General features: G+C 38.8%; 1 protein-coding gene across 3 annotated transcripts; it reads left to right on the top strand.

The window, feature by feature from the left end:
- Positions 1-480: 480 nt before the first annotated feature.
- LOC139131333 (telomeric repeat-binding factor 2-interacting protein 1-like) lies at positions 481-27,494 on the top strand. 3 transcript variants are annotated; one of them, XM_070697348.1, is made up of 11 exons: positions 481-680; positions 8,055-8,101; positions 9,151-9,255; positions 10,037-10,105; positions 17,743-17,857; positions 19,153-19,300; positions 20,694-21,980; positions 23,011-23,130; positions 23,914-24,014; positions 24,848-24,962; positions 25,646-27,494. In XM_070697348.1, the coding sequence occupies exons 1-11, from the start codon at positions 558-560 to the stop codon at positions 25,807-25,809; spliced, it is 2,394 nt and encodes a 797-aa protein (XP_070553449.1). In that variant the 5' UTR covers positions 481-557; the 3' UTR covers positions 25,810-27,494. The 3 variants fall into 3 exon arrangements, with proteins under 3 accessions (XP_070553449.1, XP_070553450.1, XP_070553451.1); XM_070697349.1 differs by having other exon boundaries at positions 483-680; positions 17,746-17,857; XM_070697350.1 differs by having other exon boundaries at positions 487-680; positions 23,026-23,130.

Below are 27,494 nucleotides of genomic sequence, written 5' to 3' on the forward strand. Positions count from 1 at the left end.
GGTGAGTTGGTGAACCAGAGACTGGAACCGCTGTTTCTGCGACTCTACGTTCAAAAAGTGTGCGATTTCTGGATCTACGTCTTGATTGGGAAGTCCTGCCATCTTGATCAAATCCTGTCGAATGTAATGTTGTAAAGTTCAGGGTAAAAATCTCCAGACTTGATCGAACTTGATTCAGTGTACGCGGTGTAGTCCTCGTGGTGCAGAGCGTTCGCCGACTGACCTTAGACCGTGAACAGTGTAATGACCCTTTCACCTATCCCAGAATGCAATATCACACCGGAATTTGTGCATTACTTTTCATGGGGTATGCATTGTAGCTTCTTTATTTTTATACCATTCTAAAGTTAAAATGGCAATGATAAAAGCCTACACTTACTTTTTTGTTAAGTGTATCTATTTCTGACGTGGGTTTCCTGACAAATACAATTTTACAAATCTTTTATTTTAGTTCTCGACAAAGCTCATCACCGAAACACCCCTATTAAATAATATCACTTCAACCGGATCCGGACGTGAGCTCGGCCCGCGAAACCTTCCGAAACACAAATCTGAAAATGGCTGATGACGATGTAGATTTCTCCCATTCGTCCACACTGTTTACAGCCGACGATGGCCAACCGGTAACATTTTACATGCGACCTTGTGACGCAAGAGCAAGGATCCGCCCGATTGTCGAGGTAAGCTCGAATATTAGTGGTATGCTGCCACGCCATATGCAATGGTACATGTTATTGTTACGTCTAAAAAAAATGAAGTTGCGGTTTCTGCAGTTCCGTAGCCCATGGATGTAAAAAATATTTTTTACATCCATGCGTAGCCACCACAGCTCTCCTCACAAAATCGCCGTTGGAAGCTGTGGACTATGGAACTGCAGCAACAGGCGCCAACACTGTAATTTGTTGAGGGATCGTGATTCACTCTGTAAATAATGAAGGTAGAACCACATGGAACAGAGTAATTTTGATGTGCAATGGTGTTGTTTATGTTGTTGTTGGGTAATAAAAATTGAAGAACACAAAGTGTGGCCAGGGGGATATATATCCGATATAATATCGTCACTTCGCAAAGCCCCTTTGAGGCGCGCGTTGATACAACAATCAAGGGGGCTTCGCGAAACCACAATCGAAGCGCCAATGCTTTGACGTGCCAAGATGTATCCAGGGGTCTCGGCCAGTAGGGGAGGTCGGAAGGAATATGATTGCATTAGCTTTCCCATGAAATGTAAAATCTTAGCACCATTTTACATGTGGTATAGCTGAAAAATAATGAAAAAGTGAAAAATAACCAAACTGATGACATATGTACACCGTACCATAATTACTAGGAATCTGTGTTTTGTGTACGGCGATTTGACTCAATCAGTTTGTGGGTATACCACTTGTAAAATGGTGCCAAAATATTTCATCAACATCAACATATGAACGAAAGGCAATAGGCATGGCGGCGGTTACAGTGGTTACTCCGAGAGCTCTCCTGTTTGTTGTGATTTTCTACAATAGTTTTTGTCAACTTCCAACAAGTTGGACATGTCACCATAAGGTAACTCCTTATGAAACTCACTGCGACAGTTTCAACCATGTTCAATCATTACGGGACCGTTTATTCGAAATCTCGAGTGTATGCAAGCCATTCGGTTTTGCAACGTTGTCAGTATTACGTAACACAAAGCCCAGGACCTATGCAGTATCGTTTCGCACCAGTCGAAGTGTCCTCTGTCTTCTGTTACTGGTATCTGGTGATGTTCAATGCAACCCAGGGCCACGCACCAAATTTCCATGTGGTGCGTGTTCAAATGCAGTGAAAAATAACCAAATGGGCCTACTCTGTTCTGTTTGCAACACTTGGTTCCACATAAAATGCGAGCGAATTTCATTGAAACAATATGAGAGGCTTTATGTAAATTACAACGAAGACTGGTGCTGTACCAGGTGTGCCATGCCATCTATTGATAGCATCGATCTGTCAAATGACATACCGATCATCGACCAGGAGCTTCATGAAAGGAACATGGAGTCTGCTACTACTACTAATGGCGATGCGAGAGAACAAGACAGAAAATTTACGTCGATTGACAGTCGAACCTTAGGAGCGGATACTCAAGCTAAAGTGCATTTTCCCTCACAGGCTCATAACAGCCTTTTTAATGTTTCCAAATGAAGGGTTTACATATTTTACATCTCAACGCCCGGAGTTTATTACCTAAATTAACCGAGGTAAGACTTCTCGCTGAACGAACTCAAGCAACAGTTATAGGTATCACGGAAACATGGCTTGACGAAACCGTCCCTGATAGTGAGATCCAAATTTCAAATTATGTTTGTCAGAGAAATGATAGAAACCGACAGGGAGGAGGAGTGTGTATATATACACGTACTAACATCGCTTTCAAACCTCGACCTGATCTACAGGATGAAAATCTTGAATCAGTCTGGGTGGATATACTATTGCCGAAAGTGAAGCCAATTTTGTTGGGTACGTGCTATCGCCCTCCTAATTCTAGGAATTTTTTCAATTCTTTAGAGGAGATATGTTTAAGATCTGATCGGATACCTGGTAATGAAATAATCATTATCGGCGATTTCAATTGTAATATTTCTTGTTCTTCAAACGCAAACAGTCTGTTGAACAATCTGCATTCATTTTGTGATGCGATCGACCTCTCTCAACTAATTAAAGATCCCACTAGAGTCACTGATACCAGTAGTTCTATAATTGATCTCATCTTTGTGTCTGATGAGGATAAGATATATCAATCTGGAGTATTGCCAGTGGGAATCAGTGACCACTTAATAACATATTGTACCAGGAAAGTTGGTCGTAGAAAAATAGGTCAGCATAGAACTGTAAAAATTCGGTCAATGAAAAATTATGATATTAATACATTTCAAAATGCCCTTAGAAATATCAACTGGTTTGATGTTATTATTTGCGATAACGTCGACAGGGCTTGGGAATATTTAAAACGTCATTTATGACAGTAGTTGATAAATTTGCTCCTATAAAGGAGGTTAGAATAAAGCAAAGGTCGGAAGAATGGATTGATTCAGAAATTTTAGAGGCTATGAAGCTTAGAGACAAAACACTTTCACAATTTCGCAAAACGGGTGGGGAAACTTTGTATAAAGAATTTAAACGGCAAAGAAACCGTGTGTGTGAAATGATAACTAGAGCTAAATCTGACTTTTATAAATCTAGGATAAAAAAATACATTAAACTCCCCTAAACAACTCTGGAAAACTCTACGAAGCTTAGGTACTCCATCAAAAAAGACAGGTACATCAAGTTCCGATATTGGTTTGGCCTTTGGGGATGACATCAGTTTTGATAGCTCAAAGGTGGCACAAAAGTTTAATGACTTCTTTACATCAGTTGCATCTTCATTACTTACTTCATAAATTACCTGTAAGCAAAGGCCGTTTTGGTCGCAAACATGTTCAAGATTTTTACTCTAAACAAATGCTTCTCAGAATTCTTTTGGGTTATCTGTAGTCGATGAGACTGTTATAACTGATATTATCGGTAAAATTGGTAAGAACAAAGCAGCTGGTTTAGACGGCCTTCCCGCTAGATTTGTAATCGATGGAGCTCAACAAATCAGTGCTCCACTTACACACATTATAAACCTGTCTATTCATCATGGAGAAGTGCCATCTGAACTTAAACGTGCTAGAGTGATACCTCTTTACAAAAAAGGAGATAAGACCTTTGAAGGAAATTATCGTCCAGTCTCAATTTTGAGTGTGGTCTCCAAAGTTTTAGAAAGAGTAGTTTACAATCAATTTGAACAATATCTTCAGAAGTTTGACATTTTGTATGAATTTCAATCTGGTTTTCGACCTGGTTTTCTCTACGGACACCTGTCTGATCCACCTTACTGACTATATTAGGTCAAATATGGATAAAGGGGAGCTAACAGGCATGGTTTTGATAGATCTTCAGAAAGCCTTTGATACGGTTGACCATGCAATACTGTTGGAAAAGCTTGATGCATGTGGCATGAATAAAGAGTCAGTACGGTGGTTCAAGTCATATCTGTCTGGTAGAACTCAGGCCGTGAACGTGAACGGTACTCTTTCTAATAATAACTCAGTTGATTGTGGAGTACCGCAAGGCTCTATACTGGGGCCTTTACTTTTTTCAATGTATGTAAATGATATGCAATCAGCAGTGTCATGCAAACTGCTCTTATATGCTGATGATTCAGCTCTTCTTGTGTCTGGCAGAGATGTTGAACATATTCAAACAAAACTTAGTAAGGAATTGGGATATCTCAATGAATGGCTAATTGATAATAAATTGTCTCTTCTTATGTCGGTAAAACAGAATCTATCCTGTTTGGTTCTAGTCGAAAATTAAAACAGTGTTCGGAAATGCAGGTTCTGTGTCGGGATGTCAACATCGCTGCAAAACAGTGTGTGCAATATCTTGGTACTGACTTGGATCAATCCTTGTCTGGTGAAACAGTAGCATCTAAGGTTATTAAAAAGACATGTTCTCGTCTCAAGTTTTTATATCGTAATAAGAAGTTTTTAGATTTTCATACGAGAAAACTGCTGGCTAACTGTTTGATACAATGCCATTTGATATATGCAAGCTCTTACTGGTATAGTGCCTTGACTTCTAAAAAGCAAACAAAAACTTCAAACTTCCCAAAATAAAGTTATACGTTTGCCCTTGGTATGTCAGCAAGAGCACACCTTGAATCGGTTCACTTCAAACAAATGGGATGGCTACCTGTTAGCCACAGAGTCGCATATATAAAACTCAATCATGTTCATAGAGTTACATTAGGATTAGCACCGAAATATTTGTCTGATAATTTTGTTTTTAACAGTCATGTCATAGAACGAGATCCGGACCCTATTCTATTTTTATTCAAGGTGGGGCTCGGTTTTATCAGAATAGTTTTGTATATACAGCTAGTGTTGAATGGAACAAAGTTCCAAGAAATATACAGAGTATTACTTCAAATTCTCTGTTTAAAAGAAAGTTAAAGAAGTATTTTTATGAAGCAATGATTCAACGTGAGCAAAATGATTTTGTTTTTTAGCTACTATAGACTATAGTCTATAGAAGCTATTGGGATGGGTATCCGTCCGGCGTCCGTCGTCAGTCTGTATGTATGTATGTATGTATGTATGTATGTATGTATGTATGTATGTATGTATGTCCGTTTGTGAGGCGTCTGTCCACTCAAATATCTTGAGAACCGCAGTACTTACTGATTTGATATTTGTTGTGTAGATGAAAAATACGATTTTGAGAAAACTATTTTTTTTTAATTTTTGATATTGTTGAAAAATAGGCAAATTAATGCCAAAAAAGGTGTTTTTGGTAAAAAAATCTTCTTCTTCATAACCGCTGGTCAGACAGCTTTGTTATTTGGTATACAGGTCCCTAGGGGTAACCCAACTTAGATTTGTTCAAATTGTGATGAAATATGCAAATCTGTATTTTTAAGGAATTTTTTTGTCATTTTTGGTCAAAATTTGACTTACATTGTATGTTATTCTTGTACTGTATAAACCCTATCAATTCACCCAGAAAAAAATAATTAATATGATTTTAAATAATTGAATTAATTAGGAAATCATCAAAGCCAAAATAATTTTAGTGTAGAATTATCAGAAAGTTCAACTTTTTTTGACAGTTCATAGTGAAATGCTTACCATCTTGGAGGATTAAACATGTAAAGGCAACTTTCCTGAATCCCAACTTTGACATATTCTGAACCGTCATTTATTGTGCCCTGTATGTTATCTAAAAGAAATTGCTCAAAATAGTCAATAGAGATAGAGATAGAGATAGAGATAGAGAAAGTTCTAATTTCCATTTATGGTTGACTTGGTAAGGATAAAATAAAATTACTTTTTGAGGAAAAAAATAGAGTGGTCAATTAAAAGAGTGGTCAAAGTGATAGGGTTTTTATGGTAAAGCTGGGCTGTATAAAGATTCCTCATGTGCTATTTATAGCAATTATGCAATCTGTGTAAACAGTGCAATGAAAGTGTAACATGATTCCTTATAATGCTTTTGATGACCTTGAACTTCTTAAGTTTCAAACCTTTGTCTCTTCAGTGTGCTTTCTCTGAGTATGTACAGTCTCAACTTATTAAACAGAACTCACAATGTTAATCAAAGATATCCACCTTCTTCATCAATACATGTGTCACAAAAGGTTATTCTCTACATAACTCAACAGAGCTCTGTCAACTGTTGAGTTGCTTGTTTTTTCAAAACCGCTGGTCAGACAGCTTTAATATTTGGTTTACAAGTCCCTAGGATGACATTAGTGAGATAATTTCATACAGTCAGGAAATACTTAATTTTATTTCCATGTCTATTGTAGCTTCAGGGATTTTGGCCCTATGTTTATTAATTGTTGTCGTGCCGATTTGCTTGTGATTTTATTTTTCGTGGGACAACAGTGGAACTAAGTTTTTAACTTTTCTGTGTTATCCCAAAACTTCTTTCTTTGTCCTTTTCCTTGTTTGTACTGTATGGTTTTTTTTAAGTGCTAAATAAATCAATCAATCAATCAATCAATATGCTTTCTACACGTACTAGTTAGAATTTGGTTGGTATTTGGTGGTCAAATAACATTTCGGGAACAGCGCAGGCGTGATGTTTACTGGGTAGTTTCTATAAGTGTAGTTTATGCTACGTTCCGACGTTCTCTTCTGTAGCCTAATCAAGAAACAGAATTATCCGGCCTGCAAAGAAAACTGCCCGTTCCGGTCGAAAAATAAACACGAATCCTACAGTCAGTTACCTCGTTCGACGCGGAAGGCTCTCGACTGTCCAAAAAGCACTCTCATGTCACAGTCAAATGAAAACTTTCGGAAAATCTGCCGTGTTTCACCAAATAGGCATTTCTTGCGTCCACCGTTGTAATAACGCAACTCATTATCATTGTTGAGGGATCGTGATTCACTCTAACATTATATCATCATATCACAGTCGAGAGCCTTCCGCGTCGAACGAGGTAACTGACTGTAGGATTCGTGTTTATTTTTCGACCGAACAGGCAGTTTTCTTTGCAGGCCGGATAATTCTGTTTCTTACCCTGTTGATTAGGCTACAGAAGAGAGCGTCGGAAAGTAGCATAAACTACACTTATACAAACTATCCAGTAAACATCACGCCTGTGCCTGAACGCATCTAGATCAGCCGTTGTCAATGTCATCATGAAGTTACGTTTACGTGTATGTGTTTAAACTTTGAGGAAGGTGACAAACATTAAATGACAATGCATGACATTGAAATTGCTTCAGCATGAAACCTTTGTGGGAACCAAATTGAAACACACCCAGCGACAGTATACCACGAGATTTTGACCAGTTCACGACATATATGCACGAGCGATAGCGAATGCCCATATGAAGTGAACTGGTCAAAACCGAGTGGTATACCATTGCTGGGTGTGATTTGTTGCTATTATATCATAACAGTATATCGAAATTCTGAGTGGAACATCAAAAAAGGATGTTTTATCTAGTCGCAAATTGGTTTCTCTCTCTGCAGTGTTTGTATTATAATGCAAAACTTTAGCCCTTCACCTGCCAGATAGTATGACTTCGCCATTTGCCACGTCAGTAAAAAGTGGTATATGAGTCAAAACTGTATGTATTTTCACCCACTTGGCTTAGTATGTTATAGCAGCTTTAGTCCATAAAAAACATGTTTAAAGTATCACTATCTTCAGGGACCTTCAAATCTTCATGTCTTTATTAAAATGCACCATATGGGACATGTTTTGCTTCACCACTGGTGTCCAATTTTAACCAACTTGACCTGATGGTGAAATATGAACTTGCCAGGAAAAGGGTTAATTTAGTTTGGAGGTATACCAAAACATGTGGAGAGGTTCTGGACAAAAGTTTAGTATATGTTGACTTTGTATGTACAATTTTTACTTCCTACAGTGTCTACTCAGTAACAGTCGCATGTCAATTGATACAAATTACTGGTACAAATGTCATAACTCTTGCCTCGAGCATTCAGTCTGCATGCATAGAGAGAGTAACACCAGAAATTCCATTCTTTCCTAGCATGGCGGTGGGACTATTAGCAGCAAGTATGACAGAAAGTGCATAAAGTGAGTATTGTCTTCCCTATGTAAAAATCTTTTTCTATTTCATCATCATAGAATGTACCTTTACAAATTTATCTGTAACTATTTCCAATTCATTGTGTCATACTGATGGCAGTTAGTACTCACATTTGATCGATTACTTGACGATGTAATGTGGTCAGGGGAAACATATTCTTCAGTAGCTGTAGCAAATACTACATTGTACTCTCAGGCAGGCATCAATATTTCACACTTTTGAACTTTTGTTAAGGGGGGGGGGGAAGGAATTTCAGTGTAAACAAAGAATTTCGATTCATGAACTTATTCGACAATCTGAGACTGAAATAAAATCGGCTTCAACACAACAGTGACAATATTGAAATACCGGTATAATACTGTTGATTTATGTTATTGTCATTATGCATAAAAAATAAGATGGAAATTGACTTTTCATGTGCCCTTCTGAATGGGAAAGATTAAACTTATAAAAATTCAATAAATACATGTTCAAAACAATTTCAGAGTAAACAAACTGATATATACATACATGTATTACATTTCCATAAAGGAATGTTTATCATATACATGTAATCGGAAAGTGCACACCTAATCTAGGTTTAGCATGAGTTCAGGTGAAAGATTACAAAATATTTAAACTTTCACCAGTTGATAAACTGGCAAAGAATCTCAGTCAACCTGTGATATGTGCAACCTATTTATGTTAGATGTGATAGCTTCAACTCAAGAAATTACTTCATGTTAGACTCTCTCACAGCCCCTCATCCACTACAAAGCTCTATCCTCAACCATATGGTGATGCGCCCTCATCGGTCTTCCTAGCAAGCGAGGCTCACTGAACCAGCGCGGTTTCACCGGCTTCGCCGACTTGCTGAGCGGAGCTTTGCTTAGCTCAACTGCTGAGGGCGGTATTGTGGTCTGAGGTGAAGCCGGTGAGGGGCAGTGAGAGAGTCTACTTCCATGTATGTTTTGCATTGACTTTAGCGCCACGAAATACTGTGTGGCAGCTTTGCCACAACCTCTGTGACACTACTTCAACAAATTCATTTAATTAGATTATCCGTTGAAGATGAGATAAGGCATTCAGATGACTATATCTCAATTAAGTACATCGAAGATTGTGCCAAGGAAAACAGACTGCTGCCGCTGGACTCATACAGGTACAATTTTCATTCATCGTGTAGCAAAAATCTGTAAGTAAAGTAAACACAAGATAGCCTGGCACACTGTGTCATTCTCTTCAATGATGAAAATCCCGTGTACATATCAGCACAGAGTTTGCACCATCTTCTGTCAAAACAGTAAACAGTGAATGAATTTTTGATGTAATTACTGGTACCATCAGAATAGTACTGATGAAGTTTTTTCCTTTCTCACCAAGGCCAGGACCATCTTGAGTAATAATGGCAGTATTGACTGTACTTGACAGTGCATCGGTATTGAGATTTGCCTGCTGAAAAGTAGAACAATCCCTAGATAAATTTAAGCATTTTATGAAATACAGGAGTTACACCACGCATCAGCCTTTTCAAATGAAAAATTCTAACTATATTTGTATTCTTTCAATACACAAATTCTGAGTAATCAGCATTGTAGAGTCATTTGTATTTTTTCAGTTTTTTTAAATTAACCCTTTGAGCGCCAAAGTCAATTTTTGTCCACTTCAGAAAATAAACAGCAGTCAATTTTTCTCAGAGTTTTGCCAAAATTTTGTTAACAAACTGTAGCAAATGAAATGTGATGTCCATTTGGTCCAAAATTATCAAAAAACTACAGAAAAATTCAAAAAAAACTGGTAAAATTTTGCACTAAATTTTGGGGAGAGAAAATTGCAGCGCTCAAAGGGTTAATACCCCTGCATGTATCTACCCTTGCAACATAATATATACTGCAGCTTCATTCCAATGATTCATAATCTCCAAATCTGATTTCAAATTCCAGACTGAAAAAGCAAGTACGGTCACCATCACCGGTACCATCACTGTCCAGTTCCGTAATCAGCTTATCAGGGTAGGTCAGCCTGAAAATGATATTATTTTCATAAGCAAAATTATTAGCTGTAGAACGTACATATACCAACAAAGAATGAGATGTAAATTGAGGTGTATGAAGAACGGCATGGTGTAAATTATCGTAAATTATATCATACCAGTATATTGATGGCGCAAATACAGTGATCTGATTGGTTGAGACGCGAAAAGAACCGTGGTATATTGGCAATATACCACGGCTGGCATACGCATGAGCTCTCAGTTTGAGTAAAGATCTGTTTTTTTCGTTTCTCGCCAGAATTTCAATATACTATTATGATATATATAGCAATAAATCACACCCAGCAACGATATACCTCTCAATTTTGACCAGTTCACTCCGTATATGTACTCGCTATCGCTCCTGCATATATGTCCTGAACTGGTCAAAATCTCGTGGTATATCGTCGCTGTGTGTGCTTTATTGCTTAATTTCATTACACCGGCAGCGAGATGAGATCATCAGCAAAATGTTTGATTGTGCCTATTGTACCTTTAAGTTTGTGATGATTTCGGGATGAAATAATATAATAAATAAAATAATACAATAATATAACAGGGTTCGCACTATCAATCGCCACAGTCGCAAACCCTAACCCTAACCGCCCATTTGTTTATTTGTACAGATTTGACTTTAATTTGTCAATATATTATAGCAGAGATGTTGATCTTTACCAAACAGGGTGCACGTATAAAATAGAACCACCTTAAGTACGTAATTAATGGTCGCAAACTTACCTAAAAATCCGGCAGGTAAACATGGCATAAAAACGAAAGAATCACTTTTACATTGCTTTGCTTGTGCCACTCCTTTTCGCCTATTTGTACAGCGTTGACTTTGGTTCTTTAATATGTTATAGCAGAGATGTTGTTCTTTCTAAAAACAGCTTGCACTTTTAAGAATGTAGCACAGCAACTATATTTAAGTCTGCACGTAATCATGTGATAAAAACCAACACTTTACCATGTAAGTCTATGGGTAACGTAGAGAACAAGTTGAGGTAGCATAGAGGACCTCCAGTGGTCCTGGACATTACCTCAAGACGTCCTCTACGTTAGTTACCTCAGGAGGTCCTCTATGTTACCTTAGACTTTGCCTGCTAAAAACCTTAAGCAAAACAATGCCTTGATCATGCCTCTCTTGTTTGTCTTATTTATACAGTTTTTGACTTGATTCTCCAATTCTCCAATATGTTATAATAGAGATGTTGCTTTATTTAAAACAGGAATCACTTTTAAAATTACACAATGTTAAGTGTGTCAAATAGTCAAGACTTTCTTTGTCAATTCGTATACACTCAGCATAGTTTGTGTTGTTTATGGCAGTGTTGTTTGTTTATTTGTAGAGTTTTGTTATTGATGTTTTAGTATGTTATGAACTTGATACTTGTCTTTCTAAAATTGGTTACAATTTTTAAATCAATGCACTGGAAGTGGGTGCATTTAGCTCCTAAATATAGCATACCCAAACCCAACTTTTTTATTCACTGCGTCTAAGTCACAATTGGTTTAATTACATATTTTGTGACACCACTGTTTCCTTTGTTGCACAGTTTTAAATTATATTTTCTGCAGGTTATAGCACGACTATTGGCCTATTCAAACCAGGAAGAACTTTTGAAATCGGACCATTGTAAATACGTACAAGAACGTTGCAAAAAAATGCAAGATTTTTGCAAGAAAAGTCGAAATACCACGTTTTCTGGGCTAAGTTTGTGACACCGCTGTTTGTTTATTTGTGTATTTCTGAGTTTGAATCTTCTGTATGTTATTGTATTGTAAACAATCTTTAGAAAACAGTGAAAATTTTAAAGATTAAGTCATGTTAAGTCTTTCAAACAGTGTGACAAACTTTACATGAAAAACATCATATTATGGAATGTGATGACACTTATACCATGTTGACTGTACTTTGTTTGGGCCACACCAATTTGTTCTGCTGCTATGTGACATGTGCGAGGCAAGAGACCTGGCTAAATCAGACCTGGCTAAATCAGACCTGTTGGTCAGCACCTGAGTAACTGTTGACCTGTGCATGATAGTGGTTGTCAACTTCTTGGGACTCACACCAGCACAATGCCAGGCAGCCGCCAACACTTTTGCAAATGAGCTTGAGTTATGTTGCGTACCATAGTATAAACGAAAGAGAGGGGTGTTTTGGTCATTACCCCCTGGCGTCCGGGGCAGCACCTTCTCAACAAAGATCTTCATCTGTTTATGAAGAGTCACAGTAAACACAACTCTGGCAGGGCCAGATGTACTTGCAGTTTTATGTTTGGAGATGGTTACGACAAAATTCTCTTCGATTCTGCAGGCCCTACAAAGTCCTGGACGTGCATGTTAACATATACTCCGGACCTCTGAGCATTGTCCAGCACCATTTGAACCATAAAATGGCCCGACATGATGCCAAATGGTACTCTTGGTATGATTGCATCGCCTTCTTTGGTACTGTACTGTACCAAGAGCTTGTTTGCATGAATTGCCACCTTACATGTTTCATAGCGTAGAAACTCGTCAGGAGTCAGCAGCATGTATTGTCATTTCTCCTGGAATATGGCTATTCTTTGCCCGATGGCCTTTTCTCAGGCTTTTGGCCCATGTCTTGCACTGGTCCATCATCAATGAGCAGTTCTTGAGAAGGTTCTTGTGCTCAGTTTCGAGAAACTGATAAAACATCCTTAACGAATAAAGATAAGACCGTAGGGTTCATGCTTCTGGTGGAGGTGGTCCAGATCGCGTTGAACGGCCAGCTAAGAAATGGACCTGAGCCAGTCATCACCCTGCTCTGGGTGAAAGTTCACAAGCATGTTCTACACCAAGTGCTGCAGCTTCTCACCCCAGCAGCACTTGGGAGAGCAGTGACTCAGTTTCCACTCAGCCTGGCCGTAACAGACGCTATGTAGAGGGTGATGACCTCTTACTAGGTGAGAGGTCACACCCAGGGCAAACAACAACTGCAGCCCTTTCTGGCTCTGGAGCCACTTCTGGTGGAGGTGGTCCAGATCGCGTTGAACGGCAAGCTAAGAAATGGACCTCAGCCAGTCAATACCCTGCTCTGGGTGAAAGTTCACAAGCATGCTCTACACCAAGTGCTACAGCTTCTCACCCCAGCAGCACTTGGGAGAGCAAGTGACTCAGTTTCCACTCAGCCGGCCGTAACAGACGCTATGTAGAGGGTGATGACCGCTCCACTAAGGTGAGAGGTCACACCCAGGGCAAACAACAACTGCAGCCCTTTCTGGCTCTGGAGCCACTTCTGGTGGAGGTGGTCCAGATCGCGTTGAACGGCAAGCTAAGAAATGGACCTCAGCCAGTCAATACCCTGCTCTGGGTGAAAGTTCACAAGCATGCTCTACACCAAGTGCTACAGCTTCTCACCCCAGCAGCACTTGGGAGAGCAAGTGACTCAGTTTCCACTCAGCCTGGCTGTAATAGATGCCATGTAGTGGGTGATGACCAATCCCCAGGGCAAACAATAACGGCCTCCCTTTCTGGCTCTGGTGCCACTTCCGGTGGAAATGGTCCAGAGTGTGATGAACGGCCAGCTGAGAGACAGAAAGTTAAAGCAACCAAATACTATAAAAAGAAGACTGTCGCCCATGATAGGTCTCTTGACCTGGCATCTCGTTCTTGCGGCTTGTACAAGGAGTGTCCCGTGGACTTTTGCATGGCCAAAGTCAAGCAGCTAGACCACCACATGAAAAATGTCCATGGGCTCAACTCATCAAGCCCAAGATACAGTTTAATTCTTGCTAAGGCTCACCGCAAGGCCAGATGGCAGTCCGTGCTCATACGCCAGGCCAGAGAGAGGGGTGATAATTTAGAGATGGACAGGGGAGAGGAAGTGAGTGGTGGAGGAGAAAGAGAGAATAGAGAGAGACATGAAGAGCAGACGTATAGGGAAGAGGAAGTCAGTGGTGGACAGAGAGATAGATGAAGGGAATAGAGGGGTGACAGACGGAGTAGGGGGCAGTCAGCCGTCTGAGTTATCTGCAAGAGAGAGAAAAACAAGAGGCTCCTTCCTAAAGTGGCTGATGGGCATGGACGGGGGCAGAAAATCGCAAAAGAATGCAAGACAACACATGCGGCAAGCTGCTGCTATTGTTAAACATGTACGAGGAATAAAGAATTTAGATGACAGGACAAAAATAAGGCAGTATTGCGAAGAGGGTGCAAAAGACCTTGAGGCAAGTGGCTCCAGAGCCAGAAAGGGCTGCAGTTGTTGTTTGCCCTGGGTGTGACCTCTCACCTAGTGAGAGGTCATCACCCTCTTCATAGCGTCTATTACGGCCAGGCTGAGTGGAAACTGAGTCACTGCTCTCCCAAGTGCTGCCGAGGCAAGAAGCGGCGGCACTTGGTGTAGAGCATGCTTGTGAACTTTCACCCAGTTGAATGTTTTTATCCTTTTTATAAAAGAAACTGAATCCAGGCTCCCACTCACTGTCTGAATAATCAGAGGAACTCTCTATCTCTGAAGGTAGGAAGTCCGAATTGTCCACAGAATCATTACAGTTGTCACTAAAAGACTCACTTTCCTGCGTTTGAAACAGGTCAACCCAGCTCTCTTCACTAGAAGACATTGTAACTGTATTTTTTTTTAAACAGAAGTGAAGAGATTTTAATGTCAGAAAATACAAAATATGCAGTCAATCAAAAACAATGTCAAGCAAACTGTCATAGATTTCAATGAATGACCACCATTTTGCTAGCAAGATAATGGTGTTACGAATAGCCTATATAATATTATATAGGGCTCAGCCTTGGTGTCGCGCCAGGGGTTAAGATTGGCAATGTTATTTGTATTGATTCATGATAAACTGTAATTGTTACTTCATAAACGTTTATATGAAAACTATGCCCAGTTTCCCTCTGATGAAAGCAGTTCACGTACTTACACGACATCAAACCCTGCAGCAGGGCAGGTAAGCTTATAGATTTTCTGTAGCGTGTAAAAATTTTGGACAAAAATTGGCAATTTTTACAATGATAACAGCCTATGGCGTTAAACAAGGGACGTATTATGCAATAATTATCATTGCAATGGTAACCGCACTGCCCACCTTCCACTTGCAAGCTGAAAACTATAGCGTTCCGTCTAAAAACTTGCAATTTTTGAATCTAATTATTGACACAGGGGGCGCTCTTCTATAATTCATCCCAGCATTCTTTGCGTATGCCCCCCGTTCATATGCACGACAGTTTTCCTCCGTTTATCTATATAACGATACTTTGTATCAGCGACAAGGTGTATAATAACATTTACTGGCTAATAAAAGAGGTATATTTTATAAAAGGCATGTTATATCATAGTAATTTGTTTCGTATTTGTTTATTTACGAGTACTCAAAAAAAAAAACATGGCGGCGCCCATCATGAGAAAGAAGGGTACACTTCCGGTTAGTCGCATAGTATATTATGAATAAGCGCATGCGTAGTCAGTAAGCCGCTGGCGCGACTATAAAAGGGCATATTAGAACTCTTCCTACAGTTTTGTCTCTTACCCAGGATGCATTTTGATTTGAATGAGCCGGTTTTGATATTATATGATATGATATATGATATTTTGCAGGTCACTGTAAAAATCAAGAATGATAACTATTTCATTTACATCTTTGCAAACTCTCTAGAAGGTTCTAACTCTAAAATTGCACTTAGAATTCAGAATTACTTTATCTATGGCTTTAGGCGTTTTTGCATATCATCTAGAAAAAAGAGCATCAAAACATACTAAGGACTGTTTGACCGAATTACGTCAGGGTGCAAGAGTAATTGAGTTCACGTCAGCACAACGTATTCCAAACAGCGTGCACCATCGTTAATAATGCTGGTTAAGATGGTTACACTGGTTAAATGTATTTTGGCTTATTTGGCTTGTAGTCTGTTGTATTACGGGTATTGTTATAGACAATGGATACCCATCATACAAAGTAAGGGGTATTCTCGTGTATGCCCTCTTTCGACTTAACAAAGCAAGAATAAGTAGAAATCGCAATGTTATAAGCCAAATAAGCCAAAATACATTTAACAAGTGTAACCATCTTACTATGGCAACACTTCCTCAACGCTTTTATAGGATCCACCAAGATTCTGAAATCACACAAATTAACCAATAGGAACACAGACATTTGAGCCAATCACAGTGCTCCAGCTCTAACAACCAATAAGGCGAAATTAACCAATCAACAACAACTTACAACAAAAGAGAGATTACACAATCCGACACAACCATGCCATAAAAAGACAAACCACTCTAAACAACACATCAATCGACGTACACCATGAGTGACTTTGAACTAATCAGTGAGACTTCCTCAGATGAAGACAACATAACACCAGGGCAACCCGATCCAGTCCAGACATTTACAGAGTTCGACCTGACCTTCTCCACGTCAGCCACAACAGAGCCACAACAAGACACAACATCGTCCGACAACAACATCTTCAACAAAATAAGAAAGTCCAGAAGCCACATCCAGTCACTGTACAACACGGAACAAGCTATCCGACGTCAACCAAGAAACGATCAACGATTTAAACACGCGGCAAAGGTCCCTAGAAGCCTTGAGTTATCGTGTAAACAAACAGACAGACAGACACAGACAGACAGACATCGCTATGACATTAGCCCACGTGTGTGAACATGTGAGCTAATAATATAATATTGTGCCTTTAAGTTTGTGATGATTTCGGGATGAAATAACAGAGTACTTGAAGATGGATGATAGTTTAGCTTATCTATCCCATGATCACACTTAATCTGATTTATATTCAGTTCATTTTCAAATCTTTCAAAATACAGACATCATTGATAGCATACTTAGTTAACACTGGGTATGAATAGAAAACCCTGAGAAATATCACATGATTTCGCAAACTTCACTGTCAGCTCGTACAATCACAACGAGGAGACTTTCGAATCTCACATTGGCTTTGTTTATAAATGGAACGTTTGCTGATAGCAACGTGTGTAGTAACCAGAATGAAGTTGGTTCTGAAATGCAGTGCTTGCCTATATTTGGACAAAGTGTGCTTGGGCATGATACTTAGATATTATTCCCTAATATTTTTCTTCATTCAGTGAAAGAAAATATGAGTGACATAATGACTGTGTCACCATGAGTCGAAGATGTGTGGTGACACCGGTCATTACGTAACGAGTATTTTCCAAGCTGAATGAAGAAAAATAATAGGGGATAATATACTTATCACATGCACAAGCCAAGAATTTGTTATTTGTTATTAAAACACAAGGACTAGTGGATGTATTTTGTCAAACTCTAATAATCATGATTAATTGTTACAATATTTTCACGTCAGACACATTGTGATCGCTAATGTTTGTTTATATTGACAAGCATACCAAAGATCGACGCAAAAAAAGGTCCAACGTACCAAAATTGATGACATAGACGCGGGTTGTCGTGACGTAGAACGACCAGAGAATAAATCTAGTATTTTGTGTTCGGAGATGACAAACTTGGCTTTTGAATGTGATAAAGTAAATTATTAAACAAAAGTGAGTGTGTTTTTCCCATAGCTTTACACAGGAACGTGGCTTGAGGTATATGATAATGTGTGTAGTGCTGTTGTACACTGACCCTTTTCTGATTCCAGCAGGCGAACTGCTTACACAGAGTCAGAGGACCATGCCATTCTTTCATACTTAGCCAAACATCATTATGAACAGTTGGGTGGAAACAAAATTTGGAAAAAGATGGAGCTGTTGAAAGCAAGTATATTTCTCTCTTGTTTCCTTGCACTTTTTTGTGGCTTTCTTGCAATACATTGAATGTGCAAAAGTTACTGTAACCTAATTCATACGTCAGATAGACATGAGCATTACAGCACGGGCATTTAAAGCTCCACAAGCTGCAGCTTTTGATGACTTTCGCATAACTAGTATTTCAGCTTTATTCATGAAATACCTTTTTCTTGATCTACTCCCAAAATTAGTTGACTTTCAACTGGTCAATATGACCCATATTAGTACATGGTTCCAGAATAGGCGATCCCCCCTGCTATTTATACAATGCAGGATTCGGGCAGATGAATATTCCACATTGATAAAGAATCATTAGCATAAAATTTCAATACCGAAACAATGCTCATTAATATAATTTGCATAAATGAATACTAATATGCCCCGTATCTTGCGCTAATAGCTGCTATTAGGAAAATGACACTGCAGATTTGCAGATATACGTTGTACCATATGCCCATCATATATCAACAGGTGGCTATTGGCAAAGTTTATGCAAATTGTAATGTATTTGATCTCATTAATGCAAGAAAGTTAATTGAACATTAGAAATGGTAAACACTAAAAGATAAAACTCCACCAATCGCCTATGAAATCATTTTGTTTAAAAATATTATCCATCATGCCATCTGCAAACTAGATTATTTATTAGTTATAAATCAGATCAGTAGTTGTAAACAGACCCCATGTACTGTTTATACAAATAAGGAGAGAAACACCATTACCATTACCCAACACCATTAGATGGCACTGCACAGGTGTAAAAAATTCTGGTTCTAAAAAGTGAAATCTTTTCATCAAAAGTGAGTGACATGCAATAAAACTTTGGCTGTGGTAATACTTGCACCTTGCATTCATTTTCCAGTAAACTTATTTCTCTTGTAGCTGCCATGAACTTCACTAGGTATGAGTCTCAGAACTTTCGACAACAGAGGAATCTAATTTTAACAGGAACACGATCCAGTGACTTTTATGGCAAGTTCTTACCCGTTTGGTTAGGATATAAGAGAAGTGAGAAGCCAGTGTCAAATAAATACAGGGTTCTGCACAGATTTTCAGGGGTTAGCCATTCCTGTTTTTTTTGGAACAGTCAATTCACAACGTCAATATCCACACAAAACGATACATGTCTATTTACAACATATGAATATGCAAATTATGCAGTGTTATGCTGAAAATACCAACCTCTTTGATTTTCTAAGCTGTAGGGAACACTCCGGTTAACTAATGTTGCATTATTTGCCTTTGATTTTGCTTTTCTGCAGATGACGGATCATTCATGGCAGTCAATGCGGGATCGTTTTCGAAAAAAACTCAAACCACAGCTTGATGTTTACATTAAACGGCAGCAAAAGGACAAGAAAGAAGTTCCAAAATCACCAGACGAGAAACCCAAACGGAATGATAAAGATGGTAAGAACAGAGTCAGTTTCTCTATGTTGGTTCTCTAAATTTTATTGGTGCAAGTCAAGTGATTGTTTGTGTGTGTACATCTGAACAAATATAAAATTTTTTTGTGATTTTGTGAGATTTTTTCATCAGTAGACCAATACAAAAATGAACAAATTAGTACTATTTAAGCAACCTTGTTTCAGTGGCCTTCTTCAAAATACTGCAGCATTAAATACAAATGATGAAACATCAAAAATGTTGTGAATAGAGGAGTTGTCCTTATTGCAGTGGTAAAGCTTTACTAGCTATTTGTTGATCCAGTGCACAAAGGTTGCATACTTTAGCAAACTTCTGTGTTTAAGGTAGCATGGGCTTCGAAATTGAAAGACGGTTTTCTCTTTTCTGCTCAAACTTTCCTGAAGGAAACTTTCAGCCATTCTCTTTTAAAAGGAAGAAAAAATATCAGGGTCACCCAGTGAATTTTGGGACTATGGAAACAAATGTCCTAAATTTACCGATATTTGAAATTCGAAGTGGCCACCATCCTTGTGTTAAGGGTCAGCCTCGAAAAGTGAAAGACCTAAACTTTTCTTCAAACTTTCCAATCTTCTTACAAATCAACAATAAAAATACGAAACAAATTACCAACGTTTTGCGATATTTGAAATTCAAACTTGCCGCCATTCCTGTCTTAACTCTATGAAGGAAAATCAAATTTGGACTTTCGAAAACTAAGCTGTCGAAAGTTTTTCTTTTTCAAGAGCTTTAAAATGAGCCCCCACAAGTGTTAGATTAACAAAAAAGATTGGAAAAGTTTGAGAGTCCGACTATCTGTCCTGAGGCGCGTTCTACCTAACTCTATGATAAAAACTTAAAGTTTCTAGGTTGGCACTAATAAGATGGTCAAACTTTACTTACTCCAAGAGCTTCAAAATGACCCTCACATGCAGTAGATCAGAAAAGCATTGTTAAAATTTGAGAGTTTGACTATCTGTCTATAAGGTGCATTCTGCCTTAAGGTAGAACGCACCTCGGAGACAGATATTCGACCTTTCAAATTCTATCAATTCTGTTCTGATTCACCACTTGTGGGTGCTCATTTTAATGTTCTTAATGTAAGAAAACTTTTCACCATCTTAGTTTTTCGAAAATTGAAAATTTATTTTTCCCAGGGATGGTGGCCATTTTGAATTTCAAATATCTCTCTAGTAACAAATTTTGTATGGAGACCCCTGATTTTTATTTTTGATTTGGTAAGAGAATGGTCGAAAGCTTCATTGAGGAAAGTTTGAGCAAAAGTTTAAGTGTTTCACTTTCAAGGCACATACTACCTTAACAGATGTGCCAGGAAAAAAATTAATTTTGTTGAAGTTGCAGTCAAAATATAAATGTCACATGATTATGTTTCCTACAGACAACAACATCTTGGACACCTCTGTTGAGATTGAAGAATTTGACAGCTCCTGTGAAAACAGCAATGACACCGAGGAGGATGTCATGAGCAATTCATCCTCCTTTGACGAGCAGCTATACAAAGCAGCTGAATCCAGTGAGGCACAGCAAACGGAGGACGATGGGAAAGCCAAGATGAGCGATAAAGATGTGTTCAAGAGTCCCATGGATGTGATGCCACAACGCCTGAAGGCCAGGAAAGGCCAGGCCACCAAAAAGCCTCTGAAGACAAGTACTCCAGTAAAAGCACAAAAGGGATCCACCAGAGAAAGTGAAGAATGTGATTCTTCTGAAGAGGACAATCAGGGGGTTACTCTCCGACCGTCAGACTCACCTCACAAGGTTACTGAGGACAGTCATTCTGCAGGTGAGAAGATCGGAATTTCTTTGCAAGACAAGTCTGGCAAAGAATTCTGCAGAGTTACCAGACAAACGGCCGGTAAAAGTTCATGCGGTGAACTTCCCAGCAAAAGTGACAAGGAGAGGTGGACTGACAGTTCAGATGGGTCAATAGGAGGGAGCAAAAGTTCAAAGATCAGAAAAATCCGCGAGAGTACCCAGGACAAACGAAAAGGGCAAGTTAGAACAAGAAACGAGATGAACACTGAAGGCGATGAGGTGAAGAGTAAGAGGAAAAAGCTGATGCTTCGCCTGCGACCTTTGACTCCAAGGAAATCAAATGCAGTTGATCGGGAATCATGGGAAATAGTAGGAAGGGAGAGTGCTGATGAGGTGGATGGAAGCAAGCAAAGTGAAGGCAGTCAGACCGGACAAAATAACGAGGATGCTGCTGAAAGTGAGGGAGTTACAGTTGCCAGTAGACAATCAAGGAGTCAAAAGAATGAGCAGAATGTGAGAGGCACAGTTTCTAGGAAACAGACAAGTGAAAGAGATGAAGATGCTGGAATGGTTGCTAGGAGACAAACGAGAAGTCAGAAATGCCAAGATGATGAGACAGAAGTAGTTTCTAGGAGACAGACAAGAAGTCAGAAAGATGGAGGCGATGTAAGAGAAACAGTTTCTAGGAGACAGACAGGGAAAAAAGACAAGGATGATGAAAAAGTCGCTAGGATACAGACAAGAAGTCAAAGAGGGGAGCCACAAGAGGAGAATAATACGATTCCTCCAGGAGAGGAACAATTGAATGAAAGACGGTCTAAGAGAAGGAAAATAACTTATCAAGATGAAGAACAAAGTATTGATAAAGACAGTGAAGATGACCAAGAACCAGATGCAAAGAAATTAAAAGGTATGACATAATTTTAAAGTGCGACTGTCATTGTGCTGCGCATGCGTGACTTTTTTGTTGACAAACATAAATTTTTACAACCATAAGTCTTCTCAACTTCAATCCAAGTGAGATGGAAGCAGTCCCTCACTTTGTAAATGCCTCTGTAAGACTCAAGATCATGAAACTGTAAAATATTAAGAATCGGAAACGAGCTTCAGTGGCGTGTTTCTTTTTATAAACTTCGTGTAAGGCTACGAACATTGAGACAATACATTCAGCACGTTATGTCTCTTAGTGTACTGCATGCAGTCACAGTGAACAAATGAGTTTTGATCACACGCGGTCATGTGTTGTACACAATGCCATGTACAATACAGTAATAAAACATCACTAAAATGATCAACATTGTATATATATTTAGACCAGCAACAAGCACAATGCCTCACACAAAAATTACACACAAGACCATGATTGGCAAGCCAGAGAAGGACACAGGAGATGCTGTTGCATCAATAAAGGAAAACGGTCACTGCGTTGATGTACACAGATGTGAGAGGCCCCAGGACGCAGTCGGCCCCCATGTTGATCACAATTGCCTTTTAGTGCGTGTCTATGACCTTTTATTGCAGTCTAGTAATACGTAGCAAAAAAATGAGTTCAAATGACGGAAAATTGACAAAAGAGCAGGTTTTTGCAGCATTGATGCGAAAATCACACGGCTGTGCATAGGGCTGTGTTGATAGATCCTTTGACTACAACAGTCATGCCAGTGATCGAAAGGCCTAGTGTAGGTTTACCGGTGCTACGCAAACTTTGTTGTTGTACCTCCTGATCGCCGGGCAGGTCTGAATTCTGGTTCAAATGAGATAACCCCACAAAAAAATCTATGAAGGAAAGGTCTTTCGCTTGACTTGAGTATTGTGCAATAAAATGTGCACATACAGTGTCACATGTATTACAATAAAAATACAAATACATGTGCAAGTCAAGGTATGTACATATATGTATCAACAAAATGTTTTCAGTGGGACTGTACTAATAAATGTAGGCTTACAATTCACAGGGGACGAAGACACGGCAATTAAAACCACAAACGGTTCTGCTTCACTGAAATCCAGCCATAGACTCCGAGATTTTGTCATGGAAGATGTCGATAAAGAATTTATGGGTGAGAAAGTAATTTCCGTTCATCTTAATAAAAGTGTCATGAAAGTTTGTCTTTTTTTGAACGTATCTGACTGAGACAATGCACGAATTGATTATCCAGTGTAGCTGCTATACATCGTGCAGTGAAGTTCTCTGTGTTTGCAAGACATGTTGACAAGGCAATAGGGTTTTGGTGAGAATCAAGTATATAGTGCATGAGCCACGGTACATGAATATGCTCCATTGATGATAAGTCATTGTCATCAGAGTCACATACTTCAACAATGCTCATCAATGTACATGACTGAATAGCAGTATGCTGCGCTTCAAGAATAAATTGAATGAAGTAGGAAGATAAAGAGAAAACCTAGATACTCTTGTTGTGACTCAACAAAAAGAAATAGTCCCATTGAGAGTACTGAAGACTGAAGTAACATATGAGTTAGTTCTATCACTTTTTACTTAGCATATAGAAGCCTTTGTCTAGTAGAATTTTGCATGACAAGCTAACAACATGTGTCATCTTGGTTTGTCACGCCAGGGTTTAACCTTTTGAACTCTGACCCCCCTGGTAACCTATGACATTCAGAGATTTACATTGTCTCAGGGTTCAAAGCTTATTAAGGAGTATGGGCAGAACACGATATAAGTGTGTTCCCCTTGCTTGTTACATTGACATGTAAAAGTTAGCAACAGCAACTGTGGTAAAAGAGTTGTGTCGGCTGTGTTTACCTTAGAGGAAAGGCACGTGAAGATTTATTCTCACATCACGTTGACATGCATTCAATGTCTGCTTGTGTTGCAGAAAGCCAGCCACAGTCTAGTCATAATGGTGATCTGCTTGCGTCAATTGACAAAGATGACAAATTGAACTCTGACTTGCATGAGAAGTGTGACGCCATACAGGTAGAGTTTTCAAATTTTATTCAAGAATGAGAGTAATTTTAGTGTCATAATTACGGTTAAGACTTGCACCATTTTGATGTTGTTTCTCATTTTGTGCCATTCTCAGAGTGCAGATGACAGAAAGACCTAATTGTTGGACTCTCTGTTTTCTATAATTTCAGGAATACAGTGGTGCACAAATTATGTGATGAGAATTCACATTTTTATTAAAAATGCAATACCAGGCCTTTTCCTCTAGTCATAATAGCCATATTGCTACCCAAAGTATTCTTGTGTTCCCTATAATACGGTGATAAAAGCGATCTGCTTTCCATTCTAACCGTCATTAATCTATTCCAGTCTTCAATATTTTAATCTTTTAGCTGTCACTTGTAACTTGTCACAAGTCACCCTCAAGTTCAAATGAAGACATTGGGATGACAAGGCATATGACTAACTCATTGTACATATTTGGGTATTCCATACATTTATGCTGGTTACATACCATTACTCAACATAATTGTGCCCAGTTTAAATAAAGATGTCGGCTGTGTGTGGACAGTGCCTGCAGGTACATGAGCAGCATTGTGAAATATGACATTTTAAAATATTGGCAGCACTGTGGTTGATCTTCTAGCCAAAGTCCATTTTAGTTGCATATTGGGATAGCAAGTAGGGGTATACAATCATTGTATACATGAAAAAGACATTTCTTATATCTCCAACGAGAGATCAGATAAATTAGAGAGCAGACTGACATGTTGTGTAAAACATACAGAATCCAATAGCCACCCCTCCATGAATTCCACTACCTTACTTAGTTGATTTCTCTATTTCTCATTTCTGCAACCCAGGCGATAATGACAGACTTTGGTCTGTCCCTGAAAGCCGCGGTTATGGCCATTTTCATGTGCAGTGGTAGTGTGCGTGCCGCCAGGTACTACTTGGTTCATGGAAAAATGCCATCAGGTGAGTTTTGCAGTGTTGTGTTGACAAGAGATTTGTCCAATATTTGCTGAAATTACTTTGTCCAAATCATTTAATTCATGGCAAATGAAAAGTTGCAATTATTTCGACAACAACATTGGTGAACAGAGCAGGAGCATTGCTAGTCTAGGACCGTTCCTCGGTTAATGTATACGCTACGCTACGCTTCCACTGAAATCTTGGTGAGAGAGTAGCGTATGCCGTGACCAAGGAGAGGTCATAGGCTAGAGCATTGCTGAATTTAATGAGAGAGATTCAGATAAAATTACTCCTGCCACAAGTGTCTCAACCTATGAAGTCTTCTTAAATTTCTTAAAATTTCACTATATGAAGTTGTCTTTTAAAGGCAACAGGTAGTTGTACGAACTGAGACATGAGATCTGCACGATTTGCAAATTCTTGTGACCAGCTGATCTACCCCTGTCATGGACATAATATGTGACAGTATGTGGCACTCGCACAGAGGCAAGGCCATAATTAGGCATCAGATGTTGCACTTTGAGTTCTGTGAAACACTAAACTCATCAATGCAGAACTATTTTTGAATTTTTCTGAACACAAAAATCCTGTGACACTTTTCGTTCCATTGGCCACCATCAACAATATTTAAAAGATTCAGATATTTCATCCAACTTCAATATCCTTCTATTTCGCCGCATTTGAAGGATGTCCAGCGTGGTGCGCAAAAGATGAACGAAAACTGCAGAGCTCCGATCCGGCTGACATCAGGGAACTGCAGTTGAAATACGGAGTCACGGAAGTGTTACGGCACATGACCTTCCTTGATGACGTCACTTCAGAAGAGGAACACTCTGAGAGTGATAATTAACGCTGTATAAAGAAGAGCTTCTTGTGAACTGATTCCAGAATCAAGAAGATAAACAAAATTTTGTAAATTTAGGCTACATGTTCTGTATCTTGTTCATAATCCACTTGTTGTTTATTTCACATTGCTGTCACATGAAGTGATTAGAGGCTGCGAAAAATTAAAACAGACTTGACGAACATAACTCTTTGCACTTAGTGGCTAGGGGGTTGGCCGTTCTGACACTAAGTTACTAACTCTATTTCATTACTATGGGCAAATGTGCACTAGCTATATGCCACATCTGTGCCATACATGTATGTGAGACTTAATCAACATTGAAATCTGTTTGTTCAATGTTTTTTGTTCAAAACCCAGTCAACACTTTGAACTTCCAAAATTTAAGTTCAACAATCATATTGTTGTTGTTGGATTTTCGCACTTCAAAAAATTTTTGTTTGGGGCTTCCATGTCAAATTCAATGAGTGTTGTTTGCCCAGCATTGATTTCAAATTTTCAGCGGTCCTCTATGTTTTACTGTATACAGCAGTTTACGTGCCATGTTACTTGTACATGTTGGAGGTGTGTGTAAAATACTTTACTGTGGTAGATTTTTGTTTATAGAAGTTCAAAGTTCATTGACTTTTCCAATGAGATAGGATATCAGGATATACAATTGGCCGTTGAGTCCGGTATGCCGTCATTTAAACGGATAAGGTTGCTCATTTTGTGGAAAAACAATTAACTGAAAATGAACCCTGAAAGCAGTTATTTGTAAATATTACCATTGATTATGAATATTGTCCCTGTGAGACGTCGGTTTCTCTAACTTGCTGGATGTTTTCATAAGTGATATAGGAAGAGAATTTTGACTTATTGTCTCAGACTGTAATTGCTAGCACTCAAAAATTACAAATCATGCAAGAGCGCGGCCAGTTTCAGTGTTTCATGATATGATACCTTATGAATAAGCTTGTTGATATTTTTGTAAAGTATCAAGTGATATATTTTTACATGAATTTGTCACTGCCATTGAGTCATTAGTTTGAACTACAGTGTGAAATGTTGGAATCGGTCAGGCTGGTTTAAAGTCCTGAAAGGGACCAAATGTACGTTCAATTTTTTTTAGGGAAAAGGTACCAAATCATCGTTGATATTGTTGGCCAGGGGACTGGTTATGTCAATGGTGTATCATCCTTCATGGGTAAGAACATTTGTGAGGATAAAATGCGTAATAGCAGGTCTGCTAAAACTTCCACACAAGGTGAACCTTTCGTTGACTTGGAAGCACCATCAAACCTATCCATTAGGGACACTGCAGGTTAAAAAGTATAGAATTTCCAGTACTCTAGACTTTTACTGCCGTGGTTTGGCCCAACCCACTCATAATTTATGGTGACCACAAACCTCTTTATTAGGGAATGGGGATGAACTGGGTATAGGAATTTAGTAATCCCATGATTGCTTTTCACCGGAGATGGCTGAATACAAAGAAAGCACCATCAATGCTATTTACTGCCAGCACAGGTATGCTGCTTGCAAAGCTATCTCAGTAGAGAATAGTCTGTACAGAGTTGTTTCACTGTATTTATTACTGTAGTCTGAAATATTGCAATGCATTACTACTTGATGATTGTCAGTTTTTGAAATGGAAAAATAATTTTTTCAGTGATGAATTGAATGAATAAAGAATAGTTGTTGTTACTGTT

The sequence above is a fragment of the Ptychodera flava genome, chromosome 4 (assembly GCF_041260155.1).
Source record: "Ptychodera flava strain L36383 chromosome 4, AS_Pfla_20210202, whole genome shotgun sequence".
NCBI classification, from domain to species: Eukaryota; Metazoa; Hemichordata; class Enteropneusta; family Ptychoderidae; genus Ptychodera; species Ptychodera flava.

What these genes read in the sequence shown, in the direction of transcription:
- LOC139131333 (XM_070697348.1), top strand. Translation starts at nt 558, where the DNA reads ATGGCTGATGACGATGTAGATTTCTCCCATTCGTCCACACTGTTTACA. An exon ending in TCCGTAATCAGCTTATCAGG is followed by an intron (nt 10,106 to 17,742) that starts GTAGGTCAGCCT and finishes TTCTGATTCCAG; the next exon opens with CAGGCGAACTGCTTACACAG. An exon ending in AGATGCAAAGAAATTAAAAG is followed by an intron (nt 21,981 to 23,010) that starts GTATGACATAAT and finishes TAATAAATGTAG; the next exon opens with GCTTACAATTCACAGGGGAC.